Source organism: Poecilia reticulata, linkage group LG11, assembly GCF_000633615.1.
Source record: "Poecilia reticulata strain Guanapo linkage group LG11, Guppy_female_1.0+MT, whole genome shotgun sequence".
In the NCBI taxonomy this organism is placed as follows: Eukaryota; Metazoa; Chordata; class Actinopteri; order Cyprinodontiformes; family Poeciliidae; genus Poecilia; species Poecilia reticulata.
In genome coordinates this window covers 11872529-11897137 of record NC_024341.1, presented here as the reverse complement: position 1 = coordinate 11897137, position 24609 = coordinate 11872529, and the positions used below count along the sequence as shown (strand labels likewise).

Sequence of the window (24609 nt, the reverse complement as noted above, 5' to 3'; positions counted from 1 at the left end):
TCAGCTAATTTAAAAAAAATCTACATCCATCATTCAGGTTCATTAAACTGCTTTTCATTTGCAAATTTTATCTACCTGCATGTGTTTGTCATTTTTTTTAGTCTGTGGGTATAAAAAGTAGAAGGGCAGCAGCAATTACTAGCACGGACTCCTATAACAGCTATAACCCCACGAGTATTCATGTTTCACTGAGTCAGCTCACAAACATGTTAAACTCTGACTGCCAGAGCTGCTTATCTGTCTCTGTCCAGTAAACTCAACTGGAAACGTGATCATCATCCTAATGGACTTACAGCATATGTTTGTTTAGGTGCCATTACCCTGGAGTGCAACATGCACATACACATTTTGCCCCCTTGCTCCAGCCGTGTCCATTAGTATACTGCATTTTTCAATGTTTTAAGGAGGTGCTCTTTATTTTTACTTGTAGGCAGCATTCTGTCCAAGAGTGCAAATGTTGGGGGATGTGAGTTCAAGAAGATGGCTTGATTTTGATGATGTATCATATTGAAGTATTTTAAAAGTTAAAAGGTCCTTCAAATGGTGTATTAAAAGGTGCCCAGCTTATCTCCACTGACTGCTGGAGTTCGGACCCCTGCATCAAATTTAAAATGTTTTTAAATTCAGTGTTGCTCATTTTCACACTTTACCAAAGCCACCTTCAAATTCCATCCATCCATCCATCCATCCATCCATCCATCCATCCATCCATCCATCCATCCATCCATCCATCCATCCATCCATCCATCNTCCATCCATCCATCCATCCATCCATCCATCCATCCATCCATCCATCCATCCATCCATCCATCCATCCATCCATCCATCCATCCATCCATCCATCCTCTTTACACCCTTGTCCCTTAGTGGGGTCGGGAGGGTTGCTGGTGCCTTTCCAGCTAAAATTCATTTTCACAAACATTTAAATGGGATCACTTCAATAATTTGCTACATAAGAATCCTGAGCTCAGTGTAGTGTGGTATAAACCAGCTGGCGTATTCATCGTGCATATCCGCTCTCAATTATCATTACATTATTTAGTATCTCATTTTAATTAGCCAAATTAACTATGCACCATTCGTTCACATATTTCTCATATTGTCTTACGTTGTTAGAAAGCAAACAGAGGCTGACATTTGAACTAAAGAGGTTCAAATTACAATCCGTTACAAGATTGACAATATACGTACACAGCCAAAATTGTGGCTTATGTAATTTAGAGAACGCCTCTGCACTTTTGCTTTAGCTGGCTGAAGGAAAGTAGATAAATGAATACATAGTGTGACAAATGTGTACACACATCAGCAAATGGCAAAGTTTGGGCAACTCTTCTGCATAAAGTTTACTTAAAGTATGCTGTACTTAGTCTCTCTGAATAATACCCTTCAATTCTGAAGAGAATGTCATTTAATGTCCCCACAATGAGCCACACTCAGTTCTTGTTTCTCCACTTATAATGTTCAACATACTCAAAAAATAACATTTCTAAAAAAGCTATGGGAAAAGTTATTACATGTGACAAAGCAGGTTTTAGACTTCACTGGGGTTGCAGAATTAGACTAAATATAGTTTTGTTTCCAAATATTAAAATGCTAATGTTGCATTTATGATGCTGAACTCAATAACCTTCGCTACACTAACCCACATCTTACAATTTTCTGTCTGATTGGTGAGATGATTAAATGGTATGACATCAGCCGTCACTTTAAGGTGTGTTGGCATAAAGATTAATATGCAACCAGTTTCTGTTTACAGTGGTGCTTCACACGTTTTATGGACATTTCTCAACGTGATAACAGTTGCTCTAGTTTTGTTGCTTTGACAACTTTGCTATTTGATAAAGTAAACCAGTACAACCTGAACCAGTGTGGAAGGCATTCAGTTGAACAAAAAGTTTTTTCTTTTTTCTTGGCCCTAATAGTTTTTTATCAGTTTTTCATCAGGAGTTAATTTTTGGTATTTTTGTGTAGGCTTGACATCATGAACAGAGGACATCTTCACACCTGTAAAGAAAATGTTAAATTCTTCTTTTAAGGGTGACGTTTTGTCATGTTATTATAGCATTACGCTATAGTGTTACCAGTCTTTAAACGTTTGAACACTCTTCATGAGTCATCTCCCCCTCTATTTACCTGACAATCCTGATCATTGTTAATCTGGTTTATAACCAGTCTTTCAGCGCCGTGTCTACACTCATCTTCCTGCAGTGGCACCACAATGATCCATAAAGATTAAGGGTTTATTTCCTGATAGGGGAAGTGGATGCACCTGGGGGAAAGGATGGTGTTATTAGGTGGGAAGATATTTATTGTGGGTTGTCTGTAAAATGTGACAATTACACAGATTGTTGGTTTTTGTTGACGATGAATGAATCGTCAAGTACAAGTTTTACTTGTGGAGGAGGCACGCGAGAATATATAAAGTAAAGGGCACAAATGGTTTGCTTGAGTTTATGACTGGTACAGTTCCCTGACAAAACTTTCTGATGACATGATCACATTTTCTTTAAGTTTGATAAAAGTGTTTGATGGGAACACGTCCTGCATTAATGTGTGGATCTGCTCCCTCGCTTTACTTCTGCTGTGAGTTCAAACAAACCTGACTAATGTTTTCAGAATAATAAAACCAGTCCTCCCCTTCTCAGACTTATTTGTTTAGTGTGTTTACTGTGTGTGTGTGCATTATATCTTGTGTGAGTTGGCTCTGATGGCTTGTGTTTTGTTTCAACAGCAATCACCTGACACTATCCCTGGACCAAGCACCGGGTCTGCAGTACACAAGGTAGGGAGGAAGCGCACAAGTATATATAAATGACATCATTACTTTCTAGTTTTCTCTGTTCAGCACAATGAAGTGTTTATTCACAAATGACATCAGTGGAAATTATTACCTTGAACATTGTCCAAGCTACTTTCACTTCTGACATGGGCCTCATTTGATCATGCAATGTGGCTTTGGAAATATTTTTAAGCAGTGCACTATGCAAAAAAAAAAAAAAGCTTAAGAGCTCAAATATTAGATTATTGTCCTTCATCTCTGAAGGTTTAAACAAAGTGGATAAAACATTAACCCACATCTAGGACAAGTATATAAAAAACAAATTTGCCAAATAATTACATTTGAAAAACTTTATCTTTTGAAAATCGTGTGAACATTACATTGCCACCCACACAAGAGGATGCCGGCTGATAGGATCTCTTGTCAGGTCTCTGTTACAGTCTGGGGGGATTCCAATGAAGTCACTGGATCTGACTTTTGAACCAGTTATTCAGATTAGATTAGATTGAATGATGTTTGAAATTTGAGAAGTGCTTTTGTAACTCTTGTTAAATAACAGATCTTTGTCTAAAAGGCGACATCGCACCACTTCTTCCTCATTCTGATTTCCCCGTGTGGAATCACCTGGGCTCAACAGGAGCTTGGAAAAACAACAAAACAAATACCATCTCCATTGGAGATGTTTTTGCATTTTTTGTTACCGTCCCGTTTCCTCCTGCACAAATAGAAGATGAGGGTGAAATATCAACTAACAGCACTTTGTAGCTAGATAGCACTATAGGTTACACTGCAATTACATTTGACCCATTTTTACCCATTTTCTTTCAATGCGTTTCCACATCTGAAACCTATATTGTTCACTGCGAGTTTGACTTCCTTTTGTATTGGAATACAAATAGTATCTAACCAAAAGTCAGAAAAGAATTGCAGCACAAATAACTGCAAATTTCCTCAAATCATGTGGCGCATACATATCACATGTTAGAATTAAGAATAAGGAAATTGTCACATTGCTTCAGGTGCTTCTTTTTATAATCAAACTTGTAGCTTCAGGAAAAAAAAAAATAATACTAGAGAGCAAACGCTGTGACTTTCACTAAAGGAATGTGGGGACACCATCTGCAAAATGCATCAAGTGTGCTTTCTCTGATGGCTTCACTGATGCATTTAGCTATGACAGCTGAGAAATATGCACAACCCAAAAGACTCGTATTAACTGGTAAACTAGTCAGGCTGTCTGCTGCTCTATGACCATATGAGTCTCCTACATTTTTTTTGAGAAGGTTTTTTTCACAGCTCTTCATCAGTTCATTATTTGTTTGCATGAATTTGTAGATGCAGGTTTCTTTTTTATTCCTCCACAGTACTTTGTGATGGTGGTGATTTTGATGTGGCTCTTTTCAACACCTCACGTATGTACTGTTTAGTCGTTTTGTTGTGGATATGCTGGTATATTCTGGAATGTTGCATTAGGCAGTCGAGGCGGTTTTAGCTTTCAGGGCTCACATTTAACTCTGCAGTTTATGCTCAGCCTAGTAATTGCGAAGTTTGAAGGCACTGCTGCAGGGTGAGAGCTAATCATTTGGGTCAATATGCCAAGACAGGAACTATCTTCTTTTCAGAGAAAAGAGACTTTCTTCCTATTCTGGCAACTTTTCTAAACCTGCTGCTATAAACTTTTAGCATTAAATTTGAAAAACTGAAGCTTGTAGGTTCAGTTAGCTCCTTTTTTTGGGATGCTGTTGTGCACAGCATGGAAAGACCTCCTGGTGAACTTGGCATTTTCACTCCGGTAAATTTCTTCAATTTTTTTATTTATTTTTTTTATCATATAGCTGAGAGAGTTTCAGATAGAATAGTCCCTATATCTTGTCAGAATAAAAAACAACAGGTACTGATGTTTGTCTGTTTTAATGTTATGAGATGATGGTAGCAACGGTGGTAGGAGTTCATCCTGCAATCGTTGGATTGCAGATTGGATTTCTGCTCCGTCCACTTCTTTTGTTGTCTGTGGGCAAGACTTTTCACCTGCTGAAGTGTCAGATTTTCAGCATTTAGAGATAATAAAAGTCACAAAACAGGAGGCATTGCAGTTTGTTGCAGACCGTTATGGGTGTACAGAACCTGATCCTTGTCTGCCACCAAATAACCAACGATTTTCAGCTGAGAAACATCGGGTTGTGCCATCCTTGTTGATGCCACCTTGACATGTATCACTTACCTAAGATTAGATGCAAATACAAACAACCTGTAATTGGAGCTACTCTTGAACCAAAGCAGAACTCATAAAGTACACAGAAAGCATTTCTGTGAGGTTGACCTAGGCATACAACTTCCTCAGATATCAATCCTATTTATCAGTTTTGGGGATGTTCTGTTAAAACCCCCCCAAAAAAAGTCAGATTCATGGATGCCCCACCTTCCAGTTAATAGGACTTTTAGGACCTGCTGTTCACCTTTGGGTGCCGGTCTATTGGAACTAGGACGAAGAGGGACCAACACACTATTGTTGGACCTCTAAGCTAATACATGTGCAACCTATTGATTTTTACTATGTGTAAACCAGCTTGCAGCATGTGAAAGATTTCACAGAAAGCGTTTGATGTTTTAATATAATGTGTGAAGCCTCTTTACTTAGGCAGAATGCTCTCCTCTGATTCATATACAGTAGAAGACCTGATGAGCAGAGCAGTGCCAGCAGCCACGTAAACAGTTTTAATTGAAATATAGATGTGTTTATGATGGCATAGACAGCGGGAGTATTGCAGAGTTTGTAGACATAGTCAATGGTTGATTCCTCAGGGGGAAGGAAATCGAGCTGTCCTTGTGAGCTGCTCAATGACAGTGGCACATAACCACATTAACTTCCTCCAATCTGATATCCATCTGTAAATAATTCGATGTTTAACAAATTCTGCAGCTCGTGTTTTATTTAGTTTTTATTTGCAGTTTTTAACTTGCTTAAAGGAAATGTGTTTGTTTGCTAATTTGCACATGTTTGTTTCAGTCTTGCTCCCAGAGTTTTCCATGTGCCGGTCGATCTGTGAGGAATGCCTTTCTCTCTCATGGACCGTACCCAGCCAAAGATAAGATCCACCTGGCCAGAATCATACGGTACGCCCATCTCTGCCTGTTTGTATGCAGAGCTGGATCGATGAATTCAGCGAAGCATGTAGACTGACTCACCAGTCACTGGAGAGCCCCGTTTTAATTGGTCAGTCAGGTTGTTCATGCAGGACAATGAGCAAAGAGGAATGTAGATGTGGAGCACAAGTATTTTGGGAATACAGTCACTTTATGGAATTACACATACATACAGAACATCCAGGTCCTTAAAAAGAAAACAAATGATTACTGAATAGATACCGGAACTGTAAATATACTGTAAATACAGCCACACTGACACAAAGAGACTTCATCTTCATGGGGAAGTAGAGGAAAAGCATTCGCTGTTTCCGAGGAAAACCCTTACACAGAGCTAATGAATAATCAATGGGTATTGATTAAAAAAAAAGAAAAAAAAGAGCTTTCATGCAATAAAAGTATGTGAGCATCATGACATTATATGGCCCTACTTGTGCAATAGAATGGTCATATGTGCATCTGCTTTTAACAGGCGTAGCTATGTGGGAGTGGAGCTGGTGCAGTGGCTGTGTGAGCAGTGCGTGTACGTGCGCTGTCGGACTGCTGCTGTGCGTGTCTGGCAGGTGCTGCTGGAGCTGGGAGTCCTGCTGTCTGGTAATATACACACATACACACGCACGCACACACACACACACACACACACGAGCAGATAGCTAGAACTGTGCTTCCAAATTTATAGCCACCTACCAGCGACATCAGCACATCTCTAAAGATACAAGTGCTTAACTCGGTTATTTTCAGCAGAAAGGAGAGCTTCATTTGCTGCCTCATTCACCTGCTCAGCACATGAGCTTGAATTTAGTGCAGATCTGTCACATTGAAGCTGGGAATTACAGCCACATATATCAAAGCTCCATTTTCCTGTATTGTTTCATTATTCGGCAGAAAAGAATGATTGCTCCTGCTAAGGTAAAGTTCATTGGTCTGGTGCAAAGATCCGCTGTTTAGCAGTGGGATTTTGCTTTCAGTCAGCATTAGAAACCAACTCTTTCCATTTTTATAATGGTTAATAAAACCTACTTTAAGTGTTAATGTGTATTTGTCTAGATTTAGATCCTCAGACTTTCTTTTGTTTTGGCTTTAATAAAATCCATCTTATTAAATTAGCTACCCAAGAGGACTGTGTAAGTGTTTGGGTGGCTGATAAAATCGAAAGATAATGGATGTGGCTTAAAAAGTTATAACTTTGCACATTCAGCATGTCATCCCTGTGTCCTGGTTTTGTTAGAAATCAGCCTTACAGTGTGTAGATCTCATCAGGTTTGACGGGATGCAGGGAGATTCATAGATATCCTCGTAGAGCGGGGAAGCCAGTGTTTTATTTCTGCTATCTCAATGACTCACAGAACCCTATAACATCCATCCACCCAGCCCTTCGGTTTTTATCGCTCCACCCGTAGCCACTGAAGCTTGTTTTCCTTCTTATCATTGGAGTCTGCCTCACTTCAGTTCTTTTCTTGCAGCTGTTTAGCTCATGCTGAGTGCATTTCTTCTTTAGCACCACGTAAGCCTTCAAGCTGTGGCGAAGATGAGGAAAGAATCATGCTTTTTTTTCTTCTTAAATTTCACATTGTTGTACCACAGATTCTTCTGAATATCTAGTGTTTGAATCTTTTACCTTGTTTATCCTTTTGCCTCTGCTGCATACAAAGACACCCTGATGCTGATTGAGTTTTTTTTTTACTGCTTTGACTCTTGCTGGTTTCTTTTTCTGTCACTTGACAGTTGATTAGCTAAGATTGTAAGTTTTGTTATGGTTTTGTCATCGAGTTTTTAGCAGGAAACCCCCCCAAAACAGTCTAATACATTCTTTACACACAAGTGCAAGACTTGAATCTTTACTGGCATAACTAACCTGATATTTGTATTAGTTTTTGACAACAGTATTGAAAGATAAATTTTTTTAAATATTTTTTTCAACAGCATGATTATACCCCAATTAATAACCAACCTTACTGTTTCTCTCTGCTATTTTTTGTTCTTATTGAATTATTTCCAGTGGACCAGCGGGTGGTGTTTTCGGACTCCAACACTTACTACCAGTTCAGTTTTGAAGAGTGTGACTCTGCTTCCTGCGAGTTTCGCTCCAATGAGGGGGAGTGGCCAGAAGCTGTGAAACTCCTCCTACAGCTTGCGCCATATGTCCAGTTTCGCTCTGGTGGTGGGGCCAATAGCCCGTAAGTAATAAATAAATGTACAGGAGAATGTTATGTTCTATGTTTCTATTTTTTCCAGAAACTCGCAAACTGTTTTCTCCAGACTTTTCTCCCCATTCCAATCGCTAAATGATAAATGTTATATTTCTTGTATTTATATTAAAAGCCATCAAAAAGATTTGAGAAAAAAATTGCTATGTTTCTGGACACAGGATCAGCTAAACAAAGTTGTCTCATACAGCTGAATGTTGTGGAAAGACAGTTTTATGGTCATTTTCCTAGTATTTTAAGCACACACAGAAGCCTGTTAGTACTGAGAACTGTCTGGGAATTCATTACTTTTTAACTGCAAGTCTTGCCATTGAGGCAAGTGTTTCTAACACTTCTACATAGTTAGTATTAGGATCAATTGATGCTGATTTTTTAGGGATAAATGCTCAGGGATGGAGAGCATGCCATGGTGTTTTTACCTGAAGTCATAATGAAACAAATACATCTTAAAGCAATCAGTTAATGTGGAATTTTTGACTCTGAATTAGATCATTTTAAATAATCTAGATTACATACGATTGACGAGCAAATGGTGCAAGCTAATTAAATTAAACGTGGAATTGTTTTTTACTGGAATTACATCAAGAAGCTTTAAAGACGTCGCTGTTTCCTTCATAAGAGTCTGTGATTTTTCACAGTGACTGTCCCGTACAGAAAGTTGCAAACATGTTCTATGAATCTACACTAACTCTTTTTGGCTCCATTCAAGATGCCTCAACATCAAGTGACCAAAAAAATAAAATAAAATAAAAAAATCAACAAATCTGAGTCTGGGAACTTCTAAATTTTGAATGAAAAATGTAGGAACCCTGGAGCCACTAGATGGTCTCCACTGACCTGAAGTGGAAAGCTCATTGCTTCTTTATACTAGCCCCAAGTGACAAGCTTCACATCTAGATTTGAGATGAAGGTCATTTGTCAGTTTGATTTGCAGTAAAAAAAAAAAGAAAAAAAAGAAAGAAAAAAATGCTGCTGTGTGTGCAATTCTGTCCTTGGAATATAAAAGTCACCCTACCAAAGATCCTCTTAAAGTCCCTGAGAGAAACCTAATCTCTGTTCAGTGTTTTACATCCTCTGTCTCCTTTGAGGGATAATTTTTGCACGCATACACAACCTCACCTATAGAGGAAGGGCACGTATGTACAAAAAGTGGCACATGATGTGATCAGTCACATACATGAGCTGGTCTCCAGGGCACTCCCACTCACACGCTTTGAGTTGTGTCACTCAGAGTTCCCTGCTTTGCTGCGCCTGTAAGTCGACTTCCTGCTGAGCCCGCCGCTGAACTCAATCTGTCACTCAGAGAAATAAAGTGAGATCTGTATGTGCGGGTAATGAAACTGAAGTGTATATATGGAGAGCGAAGAGTTGCAAACGTCAATGTATTCTTCTGCATGTCTGCTTCAAAGAGCGCATGTACAGACGCCGTGCAGAGAGGCTGACGAGACGAACCCAAATGTCATATTTGTGGTAAATCTTGCGTATCAAAGTGAACATGGCTCTGTGTTTTGGATCAGTACCTTTGTATGCAATATAGCAGTTGACATGCACTCTGATTTACTTCATTTCACTGCTTGCACAAGTCAGCAGGGTTCAGACTAATGAGTGGAAAACATCAGAGCCACTTTATGTCCGACTGAATTTCCCAACTTGTCATGTTTTGACAGTAAAATGCTAAAAAATCAATGAATTTTCATCGCTCCAGTGCTGTGCAAAAGTCTTGACTCATTCCTCTTTATAGTATGATTATAATGAGCTAGAAATTTTCCTAAAACAATTTACACAAATATTTCTTATTGCTGTCTGAAGATCTTTCAAATTTTATACTTTTAACCGTAGTCAGTCATTCATTTATGAACAGAACAGAATCATTTCCAGAAGTATCCGTTATGCTTGGCAAGCAACTTAAGTGTCTGAGGAAATAAATCAGAGACGAACAATCCTCAGTTCAAGAAATGAGTTTGCTTGATTTTACGTAGTTCTTCCAGCTTTGCTTGTCTAGAGATTGAAATTTTAGACTATTCTAATCTAAGCAAAAATTCGTGCTCAGTAAGACTGGATGGAAATCATCTTTTAACATTGCAGCCGCTTGCATGTCTCCATCTTTTTTTCCTTCCAACTTCATATTTATGCAATACTTTGTATTGGTCCAAATAAAATTCACTGAAACTTGTGGTTGCAAAATAACACAACGGGACATTTGATGTAACATACCCACTGCTCTGCAGAAAATCATCTATTTGCTTCAAATTAAATTAGACCCTTAGAGTTTCTTCTTTTCATTAGATAGAAATCTCATAATAAATCTAACTTTGTGCTCGGGCTTTCTTACTGTTTGATTCCATTTCTCTGCAGACGACCATCTGACAGCCTCCCTCCTGTTTGCCTTTCTTCATAAAGCTAAAATGTTTCAAGCTACATTGGAAAAAAGCCAAAATTACATAACCACCATGCAGGTCCAAAAGACTTGATGTACCAGAAAATCATCAGGCATTCAGCGACCAGACATAATTGCTCCTCATGCTTCTCTTGTCTCCCCTGTTGGACTGTTATTTCCATTCTTTATTAATTATTGCTCCCTGTTACCTAAAGAGGGAATCATTACTTTGATTTTTGCACGAGTTGAAACAAAGCATGGCATGCTTCATCCCTGAAGCCAAAGAGCCTATCATACTCTTTTATGAAGTTACTTTTATGCATCATGTGTACATTAATCATTATTTTTGAGTTATTATTTACTACATATGAAAGCTTTGAGCAAATCATTTAGCATCAGAAAGTAGTGTTTCCTGTAACACCCTCTTATTTTTCTTTGAAAATACAGTACATCATCAAAATTTACATTTCATCTAAGTTCACACAACTTTTCTTCACGCATCTCTTATGTATGAAAATTTAAGTGCAGCTTTAATTTAGCACTCGGAGTTCAGGAGAAATGTGTGCGTAAAGTACATTTTAAAGGAACGGCGCAACGAGAGACAACATTAATGTTTAATTCTTAGATGTTCTGCCAACTGCAGTGGAAGGCTGTGTTTGTTAAAGTTTGCTGATCAGGCTGTGAACTCGTTATGGAACGGGCAACGTTAATATTTTAATCCTAGTACCTGCATCTTTCATTAAATCTTTGGCTACTTCAGCTGCTTTAAACATTAAAGCAAAATGAAAAAAAAATAAAAATCATTCCCTCAAAGCTCACTATAGAAAACAAAATACTTGGTCAACAGTTAAGCAGCTGTTTTTCCTGTTTTTGAAATACAGGACAAACAGAGGTGCCAGAAGCTAAAATATGATACTTTGCTTGGGAGGAGGAATGTTGTCGCCCACTTTGCAATGCATTCTGGTTCCAGCCAGTTTGTTTCTCTGTTTTGGATGGAAAAGGGCAGAGTCAAGTTATGCTAAATACAACTGAAGCACACCAGTCATCTAACATCCCACGCCAATAAATAAGACTCTCTGCATTACAGCACAGCTTTCATGTCTTCCTTGAGGCTGAAAATGTACATTTTTCTTGCTTAAGGAATTCGAATGAAGAATGATTTGAGATAATTTGCAGAATTCTTTGCATCACGAAGCTTTTGATGGGCTTTGAACGAGGAGGTGGTCCAGGCACAGATCATGTTATTTCCCAGCACTGCTCTGTGCCGCTTAATGGCTGGTGACACACCTCCTACTGTGCTTCGCCTCCAGCTTTGGTACCTTCAGGCTCACACTGAGTCACCAAATTACCAGCTGAAACACTGGCTGAAAATAAAACTTAATGATCCCAAAGAGAATAAATTTAGCGTGATGATTTCGATAGCTTTTATTTTTATTTTAACTTGTAAATGGACTTCCATATTTGGTAAGCATGTCTGTTTTTTTTTGCCATATTCAAGAGTTAAACACTGCATTTTTTTTCCCTACAATACGAGAATGGCAGTGAACATACAGTATTTTCACACTCCTTCAAGGCATCCAGCAATCCACCTGCCTGTGTCTATATCTGTTCTGGAGCTCTAGAGCTGCTGTGTCAGGCTGAAGGCTATTGTGTTATCACCTACTCCCTGGCTTCTTCATCTATCATCCCACTTTATCAGATCACACTGTACACACATACACACACATAAAGTCATCCCAGGTTTCATCTTCTTTCCTCTACACCAAGTTTCACTGGAAAATGTGGATGCAATCCAAATTTTATGCAAATGGAGACGAGCCTGTGTGTGTATACATGCTTCAGGGTTTTTACTTTGTGTGTGTGTGTGGGTGTGTGTGTGCGTGTGTGTGTGTGTGTGTGTGTGTGTGTGTGTGGGGGGGTGAGGCAATGCATCGGAAACCAACCCCCGGCTTTAATTTTCTTAGAGTTTATGTTGGATGAGGAACCCTCGGGTGCCGTCTGTTGCTGCTCAAGACCCCTCTATGCAAACCTTTTATCTCTGCTGTTAGAATAATGCAGAGTTTACCCCAAACACAAACACCGTCTGACATGCACACTGATGAGGACAAACACTAATATATTCATGAATGCACACAGGCTTAGGAAAATCCTCAAGATTTAGACATCCACGTACATCTTGCGTGCAGCTGCTGCATTGCTGCGCTTACATCCACAGAGGCTTTTTTTACATGCCGCTTTATAAATGAAAACTTCTTTAAAAAGATGCTTTGGCTTCCAGAGACTGAAATGCGATGGAGGATGTCTTTCACAAAAAAAAAAAAATGTTTGTGTTGCCAGTGCTAAAATGCAGAAAACCATCACATTTAAATTTGTGTCAATTTAAAAAAAAAAAAGATCTTTAACTTTTGTGCACCTGGACAATTATTTCATAATGTTTTATATTGTGTTGTGAGAAATAAGACATCAACATTTATGTTGAGCAGCTGCATAATTAAAATGGCTAATTAAAATTAAAAAAATAAAAATAAAGGCATGTAAAATATTTAACATATGTATTTTTTTTTTCTGTCGATGGATTAAAATATCCAGAGGAGATTTTCAAGATTATGTAAGATGTAGTTCTGTTCACACAGTGCCAGGGGGCGGTGTAGAGAGGCTGCAGAGGGACGTCTGTAGGGAAGTTTTACACCTGAGGGCTGTTTGTTTAGAATATTAAACAGTTGCAAATAAAGCTCTGTCTGTTTCTTTAAGGTCAGAGGAAGACTCTGAAGGTAACAGGGACATCTGCAGTGAGATTCTTCAGATGAAAGCTCTGGAGAGGCTTACTTCCACGGTCAGTGGCACCCAGAATGAAAATGCAAGATAAATATGTGGCAAAACTGAAACAAACGTGGAATTATTGACAGATTTACTTTGTATTTTTTAACCCGTCCCTCTTATTTTTGTTGTTGTTGTTTTAAACAGGTGCAAAGTGAGTTGGCAGCTGCTCTCGCTAGAAAGACTCACAAAGCTTGTAAGTAATGCTGTGGTTGGAACGTTTCCTTGAAGCATTGTTAGTGGGAATTATTTGGATTTACCGTGAAACCATACACTTATGTAACAAACAACAACCTGCAATATGCTGTCGTTTGTTTGCAGTATCAGAGCAGGACTCTGACACAACTGAAACAAGCCGTCAGGAATCCAGCACCCCCAGCGAGGAGAGCAGCCCGGTAATATACACACTAACACAAACGGCATTTTATATAATATATACATTATTTACACGCAGTCCTCATTCTTAATATATTTTTACTAGAGCAGGCTTTTACCAGCTGATACTGACTTCTTTGAGCTCTGACCGACTGTCTCCTTTTCCAACCAAATCTGATTTTTTTTCTTTCTTTTGTTTAATAATACACAAAATAGAAATGTGTGTTGTGGGTTCTTTGATTGTGGTAGTTCCTAGATTTTCTTTTTTAAATAAATGACAGAAACTAAATACTGAGATACTGATCTCCAGTTGACTGATTGATGCATCTCTACTCTTTACCTTGCTGTGACAATTTGCAGTCACTTAATGATTTGCATGTTTTACTCCCACATTGAAACAATTTGAATCTTTGGAAAGGTCAATCATTAAAGACTGATGTGCAGCATAATACACTTACAAATCGCAACTGCTTGTGGTGGTTTGTTTAAGTTGCACTCCGTTTCATTTTTTTCTGCTGTATTGCAAAGAGATTGCAGTATCCCAGTGTATTTCTCACTTCCTGCATATATTGCTGTTGCACATACACATACCACAATCCATACGCTGTAACACAAACTGCATAGACGTTGCACCATACTTAAAATGAATAGGTGGTGCTGACTACTTGGTTTCCTTTAAAGGTCATTCGAGTTCAAGTTTTATTTATGTGGAGGTATACACATGGCTGAACTCAGAAAACGGGGTCGGAGAAGAGCACAGAGCGAGGCCCATGTGCTTCCTCATCCCATGTCTATACAGTCAAAACCTTTTTCTCTCCATCAATTATTTATTCTCTCATCACATCACTGAGACCAGGGAAGGTGGGGAAAAGAGCAGCAACACATATATGGTGTTTTATATTTCAGTCGTTTACATGAGTTATATCCTAGTTAGCATAAATGGTTCCAGTTTATGCATTTTATTTTGGTTTCACCTGTGACGGTTATTATTTTAAAATGAACTGTTATTATATTACAAAGGTGCTTCTATAATCTAATTTCCCCACACTCCAGCCAACAACAGATCTGTGCTTACTTAGCAAACTGAAAAAGAAAAGAGCAAAACGGATTGTGAAGAAATAACTTCTGCACAATAAGTGAAAACTGTTCAATAATTCACAGTTAAGCTCATAATTATAATATCCTGTTGGCAGATTTAAACTTAAAGTGATGGCAGGGAGGCTTTTTAGCATTTTACAGGATTTTCCACATTTCTTAACTGGTTAAAAAATTTTGATATTTTGAAATTGTTGTTCATGCCCACCGTCTATGAATAAATGTATTTATCTACATTGTCTTGCAAAATTATTAACTTGTGCATCCAGTTCATTGAGTAGGAATAATCCTTATTCTGTTAGAGTAACAAGTTTTCATTGTATTCTTCTGTACAAAGTAACATACAGTTAATGAGATTATATGGAGAAAATCTGTGAAAATCAGTTTTCTTCCCACAGATTCCTAATCAGATTTGAGTTTGGACTTTGACTGGGCTATTTTGATCCATCCATCCATCCATTTTCTTGCACCCTTGTCCCTTAATGGGGTCGGGAGGGTTGCTGGTGCCTATCTCCAGCTATCGTTTCGGCGAGAGGCGGGGTTCACCCTGGACAGGTCGCCAGTCTGTCGTAGGGCAACACAGAGACACACAGGACACACAACCABRCACACACACACACTCAYACCTAGGGGCAATTTGGAGAGACCAATTAACCTGACAGACATGTTTTTGGACTGTGGGAGGAAACCGGAGTACCCAGAGAAAACCCACGCATGCACAGGGAGAACATGCAAACTCCATGCAGAAAGACCCCAGGCCGGGAATCGAACCCAGAACCTTCTTGCTGCAAGGCAACAGCTCTACCAACTGCGCCACTGTGCAGCCGGCTATTTTGATATTTCAGCTATTTCACCTCATCTCTTTTGCAGTCTGTAGCAGAGCTCCTTCCAGCATTGCCTTGTGCATAACTATATCCAGCTTACAGGCTTTTTTTTTTTTTTTTAACTTGGCCTGTCCAGCACCGTCTCAATCTGTGTTCCATCTTTAAAGCATCACAACTTTCTTTTTCCTCTTGAAGAAAAGCATCCCCACACCACAATGCTGCCACCACCGTGTCTCATCATGTACATGGTGCTTTAAATGTGATGTGCAATGCTAGTTTTGCACCACACAGCAATTTGCATATTGGCCAGAAAGTTCAAATTTTGTTTCATCTTACCTGAACACTTTGTTTCAGATGGTTGCTGTGTAGCAAGCAGCTTATGAGACTATCCAGCTTTTAACAATGGATTTCTTTTCTTTTTTAAAGAAATGCAAATTCAAATCTTGCAGTTGAAAATTACCTACTATTTTGTATTTGTCACTTTCAAGCATAGTGATATTGGTATTTGTGATTGCAAGGTGACAAAATGAAGCAGAGCGTAAATAGTATAAATTTGCTTTTGCAAAGCACTTCATGTTTATCAGAGAACCACAGACCATCCAGTCACTAATACATCTTAAAATCACATTAGTCATGTTTGTCTGACACTGGCTGTTGAATCGATCCCCCAATCCCTCTGCTAATATTCATGCAACAGAGGTAGTTAACTGCACTCCCGGAGTCGATCATATGTATCAATAAATAACTAGGACAACTACAAAATGTCAAGGACACCATGTTCGAATCCAACGCTTTTAAACTGCAAAACAACTAAAGTTTCCTGGAGTCTCATTTGCTTTTAGTTCATCAGTTTAAATCTATTGATATTTTGGGATTTGAAAAAACATTAGAAAAAATAGGAGAGAGTGATGTAAATTTATGTCTTGGACATGAAGGCTGCAGCAGGTCTACAGGAAGCAGAGAGGGACAAGTAGTGGTGTAATATCACTGTGTGTACGTGGGTATTCTACAAGATAAGAGTTGTCATTGGATTAGGGGAAAAGGGGGTGTTTTCCTAGTAAACAAATCATGTTTAGTGTGTGTGTGCGTTACCCTCTGTTAGAGCTTGGTACCGTGGGATAGTTGACTTACAGGAAGGGTTGCCCGACTCTCAGCCAAACGAAACAAGCCGCTCTGTCTCTCTTCCAAGGAAAATAAACAGCCCAAGCTGGCCGCCACAGGTGATAACCATCACACGAGCTGCACCCAAGGGAATGCATGCAGTCACGGAGAAAAGCAACAGTTCTCCTACCATCCCTCTGCTCTTTTGTTTGAAATAAACTTTATAATCATTTTCCTTTTTTAAGACATTACTCTTTGATATTCCTGCTTGGGCTTTTTTTTTTTTAATAGCCCGACTACAGAAGGGAGGAGACAGACACAACACACACTACCTTCTCACACAGACACCCCTCCCGCCCACTTACTACTAATCACACACACTCACTCTTTTTGCCGCCAGATCCTCTGACACAGAGCAGCTAGTCTGACACAAAGAGGTGCAACAGATAAAAAGAATTACAGCCTCTAAGAGATTGAAAGAATTAGAGACGGAGAGGAATAACAGAGAGAACAAGATAACCTAGAGACACCCAGGATTACTATTTCTTTTCATCGTTGTTACATGGACACAGATTTCTACTTTCATCACTTCTGGATTGTGCTCTGTGGAGAAACTCATTGATCTGCTGCGACCCCGGCTTTTCAGACTTTTCTAGGATGTCTTGGGACTGCGGTCTGAGATATGTCTTCATGCCTCCTGTGTTGCAGCTGGGCGGGATGTGTGCTTTGCGGGACGGGAATGGAAGTGGTGGCGGCAGCGGGATGGGGACCGTTTGTGGCCGAGAGGAGCTCACCAGTCGGCTGGGTCTGGAGGCCGTCCAGCGGCTGGCAAAAGATGGCTGCCGGCTGCTGCAGAACCACAACTACCGTCTACCTGACAGGAACCAAGCGGTTAGTAGAGTTTTACTATATTCACTTTATTATCATAAAATACAGTCCAGACATAGCAGTTTACAATTTGTGCATTACTATCCAGGAAGGAAGTATTTTGACATAATTTTTTTCTTCTTTTTACTACAAATGCATATTTTACAACTCTTAGCTACAAATGCTGTAATTCTTGGTGGATGTATATTTATGTAAAGAACAAGTCTTGATTGGAGCAGCTGGATTAGAAATTGATTCTGCAGGTTTCTAAAGGTTTGGGTGGCTATTATTAAGAGAGGTCTAGTTGGACCATTTTGACCTGGAAATAGTATTACATTTCAAAATCTACTATCTGCTTCTAGAGGAGACTTTCTTTTTGGATTAAGGCTGTAAAAAGTCAGCAGCATTCTGGAGGATTGTTTTTTTTTATGCAGGGAAATCCATCATTGCAAGCAGCCAAGTGTTGATCATGGGTATACAACAAAAGCCTCCCAGTTGGTGGAATAATAACGCAGCTGTCTTCTTCACCTGACTTATATCTTGTTGAGAACTCCCAGGTCCTTCTGAATTTGCCAGCTAAATTGAACCCTATTTTAAAGTGTGAGATTTCAAAAGAGGAGCGAGAGAGAGCAACTCTTCAAACCATATTTGGGTGCTATGAGTGGTTCTGATTGGGATTATCTTTTATGCATAGTTAATTGCAGTCAGTGAACACAATAAATGTGTTGAATCCTTCTCTTTTTGCTCAGTTGTTCTTTAATTTGCTGAAGGATTCTGTAATTTGACTATTGCGTAATAATTATGCACTTTTGTATTCTCCTTGAAAATGTAATACCTCCATTGTTCGGCATCCAGATTGAATTTATTACATTTTGGATTGTCTCAAAACTATTGCACCTGTTTTCTAGAGTCATCTACTATCAGCAATATGACTTGCCTAATAACACCATTCATCTCCATGATGGATGGTGACACTTTGCAAACTCCTACATGTAATCTGCAAAATAATTTGCGGCTGTATGGTAAGCGTGAGTGAGAAGTAATAGACGTCATGCGGGTAATGTTGTCACTGCTGTCGTCACTCTGAAACACAATCACAGGTGTTAGTCATGGATTCAGGTCAGGGATCAGGAGAGAAAATCCTGATCAACATGATTGGTGCCTCTGTGCCTCCTCGGTGTAGACGAGCACACAAGTGTGCACATTTCCTGCAGTTCTGACCCGTCTGATTATCACTCAGGAAGACAGAACTGTGATCCGACATAAACACCAGCTCGAACTGTCACTGCAGATAAACTGGCCTTGGCTTTATTTAGATTACTTTTAACAACCAGCACTTCTCCGCTGCAGCTCGTCTGATGGTGGGTGTTAATAATGGCTCGCTGCAACGTGAGCTCATGCTTTTATTACAAGCTGTCAGGAACTTTGTATGTCTTTCAGTTGTGCTCACTTGTGTGTGTGTCACTGTTCTGGCTGGAGCTTATAATCATTTGTAAGAGCTTTTATGCGCATGTTCATGTGCTCCCGGGCACTGTGGCAGACTGAGTCAGTGGATGCTCATAATGAGTGGGGTGTTAGTGAAGCTAACTTATAATCCCACTCCACAGTGTATACCTAAAGGCAGTAAGCGAAGCAGATGCAGCCTGATTTCACCTTACATCACACGCTGCTTGTAGGATTTGTTGTTGATTAGCTAGTGTTTGTTTGAAGCCCAGCTATGGAAATGCTTTTGCTTGATGCACAGTTTCACTTTTCTTTTTTTTTTTTTGTTTGCAACGATGCAAAAGTAAATATGTGCAGGAATGTCACATCCAAGCACACAAAGCCAAAGAAGTTCCTCATGGCTGCAACCTTGTAATCTTTGCTAGATTGGTAAAGTGGTCGTTTTTTTTTTTTTTTACTATTTTCATTGAGAATGTAACATCAAAGGTTAACTATGGTAATTTTAAGATTATTCTTTTCAGCAGATCAGAATAGCTTGTGCAGTGAAGTGTTTCAGAAAGTGATACAGTGTTGCTTGAAGGAAAATGTCCATAATAACATCTTATAAATCTTTACCCATTTAGCCTGATCCTGATTCATGTTACATAGAGGTAATGTTTATCTTGACTAAGAATTGTACTAAAAGAAAGGGCTGCACAAGCAAAACATGCAATCGATGTTGTTGAATTATAACATTGGTTGCAATTAACACATGTTTTCCTTTTATTGCAATGAAATTCCAAGCACTTGAAATATAGTCCTCCACCACACGCTGTGAATTAAAAGCCGTTATTGCATTACACTCATGTTGTGCATCCCTTGAAAAAATTACGAATAAACATTCATTGCATTTATTTTTTTCATTTCAAAAGGGCTCTCCTTACTTTTTTCATTTTAAACTGCTGTTACTTTAGCATTGTTATTTTATGTAAACATTCAAGAACCATTTAAATAGATTTTTGAAGATCTGACTTGGAAAAAAAAGTCTAATCTTCTTTTAAAAACTAACTGAACTTATAAAAACTAATAATTTAATGTATTCATAATGGTATTTTTGTCTCTAATTAAATATAAAACACACATTTTCAAGTCAAGTGTTGCGTTGTACTTTATTAGTAATAGTTTCTTAGGGGATCACTGTAAGTACAGAAGAAGACGTAGAAGTGCTTTGATCAGGATGTAAAAATGATGTACTTGGAGTATATCCTTAGAATCACACTTTTTGGTACATTTCCCTTAATTTCAGGTGTTAAGCCTGCAGAGCCGGACTCTACCTTGTGGCTATAATTATATTTAAAATATCTCTTTTACCTCTTCCTGTAAAAGGAAACTTTTAATTCAAATTAACGAGGCTCTTCAGAATCAAATAATCTTGGGCCCTTGAATTGGGTGGAAATCAAAACTGAGCAATCAGTTCTATTCACAAGAGATGCTGTTCTGCTTATTTTGTTTTCCTTTCTTTCTTGATGGATAAGCTCTGACAAACCAATGCGAGCTGTTTCCATAGCGATATGACTGGTGTCTGCAGACTGAGCCGAGTGCCTCTCTGCCTTTTAGTCTCTTCTGACTTCAGTTTTCATATCGCTTTATTTGATCATCAAAGTTTACTTGAGTACAAGGTTGCTGACTTTCTGATGCACTCATGAATTCAGGTATATTCACAGCTGGTGTTACTTCCCACATGGTGAGGGAATTACAATGCAGTGTTTGTTTTTTTGCGTCGCTGACCTAAAAGGATTGGGTTTCATTTTCTTATCCATTTTTCCCTGGAACTGTGCCCTGCTCTATCACAGCACAGATAGGGCCCAGTCCCTGAAAGGGAAAACTTCCTCTCAGGTTTCCATGAAGTCCACCTTTCCCCTTGAAATGTTATCATATGAGCTCACATGGAAGATATTAAACTGTATGAATAACATAGAAAAACTGTGGAAAAGCATCCTGATTTATTGTGGGGTGTGAAATACATGTTGTTGTTTTTTATTTTCATGCACCTAATATGAGCATTTTACTTGTAGTTTGAGTTGAGGGTATTTTAGTTTTCTTATTTTCTGCGCTAAAATCCCCAGGTTCTGTAGCATAAAGTTTCACTGTTGTGAAACAGAGATGTGGCAAAATCTGTGAAAGAAAACTGCATTTAACTGAATTGAAACTGAATTTGTCTGACACCCTGCTAGTTATGATGTTCAACTGCTAATGTACAATCCTTCATTCTTTCATTTTCAGTTTAATTCAATACTAATACCAATATAAAATCTGCTGGAGGGTTTTAGACGACCTTGGAAAAACATTGGAATTAGCAAGTCAAAACAAAACAAAAACAAATTAAAGAACTTTGTTGAATATTGCATATCAGATTTAAATGTGTTTTGCTTGTTGTCATTAGTAAGTCCTTGTTACTCCCATTCTCATTTGTGTATTTTCACAGTAGCTTCCGGTCTCCTATCTTCCATCTGGCTTGCTTTTCTCATTTATTTTATTACATAAGCTTCTGGCCTCTCCCATTCACAATATTTGTGTTCCTTCTCTGAATATTTTTCCTTTTTAAAAATTTCCAACTTTTCTGAGGTTAACGTGATCTTGCTAAAATTGAGAAATGTTTTTAATGGTTATTGTTACGAAACAGTTATTGTAATAATTTTCCTTAACTTTGAATTGGTTTCTGGAAGATTTTTATCTTAAATCTTGTGTATTTAACACTCCATTGCTCTATTTTGAACCTAGAGCTGTTTTTCTTGGCATTGATGTAAAGGAACACAACGCATTTTCTTCTTCTTTGTTTATACAGTGCTTGTTCTTTGTTACATAAAGTCTGTAGTTCTGGCTGGCACTCCCTTTATTAGATATCTGACCCATGAGACAGGAACAGCTAGTGCTGATAACGTTGGGTGGTTTTTGAATCATAGGCAATGTGGTCTAATTGCATGTATCCCCTGCAGCATGTAGTAAATGTTATATCTTGACATCACATCTGAGCTGTTGGGTGTGGTGTTGGTGCCAGCGTAATTAATTGAACGGTGTCACATCTCGTTAAATTGGCCGTCACAGGCAAACAGTGCTAATCTTGTGGCTCCAACTTGATGAGGATAACAGCAGCGGAAGTTTAATTTTGTCACATTTACAACGTGACATTGTCATTTATAGTAAGTTTTAGCATTTCAGAGTTTCCTGTGATTGAAACAAAAATGTGAGGAATTGCAGTTATTTGATAAATTTTGCTTCAGGACAGAAAGGGGATGAAAATTATGGTGGCAAAAAACTAAACATATTTTATTCTCATTTATTTATTGCATAAAAAACAGCTGTTGTATTTAAATAAAAAACATTCTCCAGCCAAATGTTAATATGCAGGGAGGATGAGGCACTTTACCCCCATAACTATTGTATGAAAATTTGCATGTTTGTGTCATCTGGTGAAAGTCTCTCCATTGTAAAGCACTTTGAGTGGTCTGTATAACTTGGAAAACACTGCAAACATGTAGATAATTCACCATTTAAAAATGCTCTGACAGATATCTAAAGCTTGGGATATTGTTTTAAAACCTGACCCTGCTTCTGGACAAGCTATATTCATGAACTGCCTGTCTTCATGATGTCTTTTGTTCACTAATTATCCCACTAAACTTCTAAGATGGTTAAAAAGCAATTGGATTCATATTTACTCCCAGGCGGGCTCTATTTTCTAATTAGGCAAATTGGTTGAATTGAGTTTTATTTAGTGGTGCTAGAGTAAAATTTAAAGTATTAAAAACATTTAGAAATCAGTGTATTTTTATTGAACTTTACAAATACTTTGTCACAGGAGTTTGTGGTTGTAACACCTTGGAAACGCAGCGTGCAGCTGAAAACCCACCGGTATCACACCTGGGTAGGAGGATCTGGTAGCAGCTGAACATCTGGAGCACATTTTGCTAGAATGACTCATTAGGAATCACAAAGAGATCTGGGAGCATATTGTTTTGTCTGACCCAAGTCATGTCCCACCTGCTGCCTCTCAGGATCAGACGCTCCCTTTTATCTGACAGTCAAAGAGATGGCATGTGTGGATTTGTTTGTTTGCTTGCTGGTGCACGTCTCTTTTTTTTTTGTGTGTGTGTTATCAAGGAATCTGAGCGATCATTTAAAGAAACCTCCACACTCTGACTTATAAATGCATTTGTTAGGGCTTGGAAAAGGTTAGCCCTTAGTGTAACTTTCACCTCAAAATCATTAGGTTTAGTATTGTAAAATATGACTCAACTAGACAAAAAGTCAACCCTTATGTCAGGAGCTCCATGTCAGTGTCGTTTGTTGCGACACAGACTGCAGAGAGCATCTGCTCCTACTCCTCTGCCTTTGATCTCTATCTCTTGTTTTCTTTTTCACTTCTCACCTCAGGCTGTTTCTTCTTCTGTTCACCTGGGACTTATTTCTATTTTGCTGGACTGTCACGGCAAACGTGTGTCTTGTGTTTCTCAGAGCTGCTGCTGCTCCTTTTTTGAGGATGAGATAATTTCAGGTGTCAGCTCACATAGCTAGCTTTCCCTGCAGTGTAATTTAATATGTAGCGCCACCACCCCTTTAAAAGAAGGGAAATGTAATGCTTCCCTTTGATGGTGACAGATGAGGCTGTGTTGATATGCTTGAACTTGCTGGAAACTATTTCATGTCTTTTGAGTTAGTTTTATTTCACAATTTATTTATTTTTTTCAAGGATTTAATTATTATGACCTACCAAAGTGGTTATAAGCTGCTTCTCATTGTAGTTCAGAATGTTCCTTGATATTCAGAATTGTCACTGCACCCTGGTGGACAAAGCATGTAATTGCACCTGGAATTTCAACATGTCAGGCTTTTGTGTGCTCTGCTAATATGTACTGTTTGCACACATGGTTGCACCAGTCCTGAATGGTTTACAAATATATGTATATATGAAGTAATTACTGTCTAAATAATCAGGAGACACTGTAGATTAAGGTATTGAAATTTAAGACTAGGATCCATTATGAATTCTGGGTGATTTATACATCAAGCGTGTTTGGCCTTCCAGCAGTTTTGTCCTTGCTTCACTTTGTGACATGCCTGTGTTTTTTTGTTTTTTTGTTTGGTCCCCTCCAGGAAGCAGTGGGCAGGGTTTGTCTGAAGGAGAGAGGACGGGACGTGTTGGTGTTGCGGAGAGTAACATCATCAGTGACGTCGCCGTCCGACCGGCCCTCACCTACATCGTCGGGGGGCGTGTCCAGAGAGGACGACTGCAATAAGAGGTTTGTCCCTCTCCCTTCATAATGAGAACCCTTCACACTAACATTAACAACAAAAACACATAATTACAGTCCTCCTCCCTCTACTTTTCTCTTTTTGCTTTTGGGACCTCAACCTGCAGAGGTGCAAAATAGCAGCGGGGCTGTTGAAACTGTACTTGTGTGTGACCAAGATAATGTATGCTTAAGCTTCTGGCTTGGAGCAGAAGGGAGAGAATGGCTTTTTGTTCTCAGCTGAAAGGGAGAAACAAGATGACACCAAGATTCTATTTATTTAGGGTCATATAGTGTACACATTCAAAGC

At 38.8% G+C, this 24609-nt stretch overlaps 1 protein-coding gene across 2 annotated transcripts in view; it reads left to right on the top strand.

Annotated features, from left to right (window-relative positions):
• Nucleotides 1–24609, top strand: part of rapgef5a (Rap guanine nucleotide exchange factor (GEF) 5a) — a 47565-nt gene that overhangs the window by 8799 nt on the left and 14157 nt on the right. For both annotated transcript variants that reach the window (XM_008421770.2, XM_008421771.2), the window contains exons 2-10: nt 2732–2782; nt 5787–5893; nt 6396–6517; nt 7923–8100; nt 13259–13340; nt 13472–13520; nt 13646–13719; nt 17428–17610; nt 24163–24308. In XM_008421770.2, coding sequence (XP_008419992.1) covers nt 2732–2782; nt 5787–5893; nt 6396–6517; nt 7923–8100; nt 13259–13340; nt 13472–13520; nt 13646–13719; nt 17428–17610; nt 24163–24308 — 992 coding nt within the window. The remainder of the gene's footprint in view (nt 1–2731; nt 2783–5786; nt 5894–6395; nt 6518–7922; nt 8101–13258; nt 13341–13471; nt 13521–13645; nt 13720–17427; nt 17611–24162; nt 24309–24609) is intronic.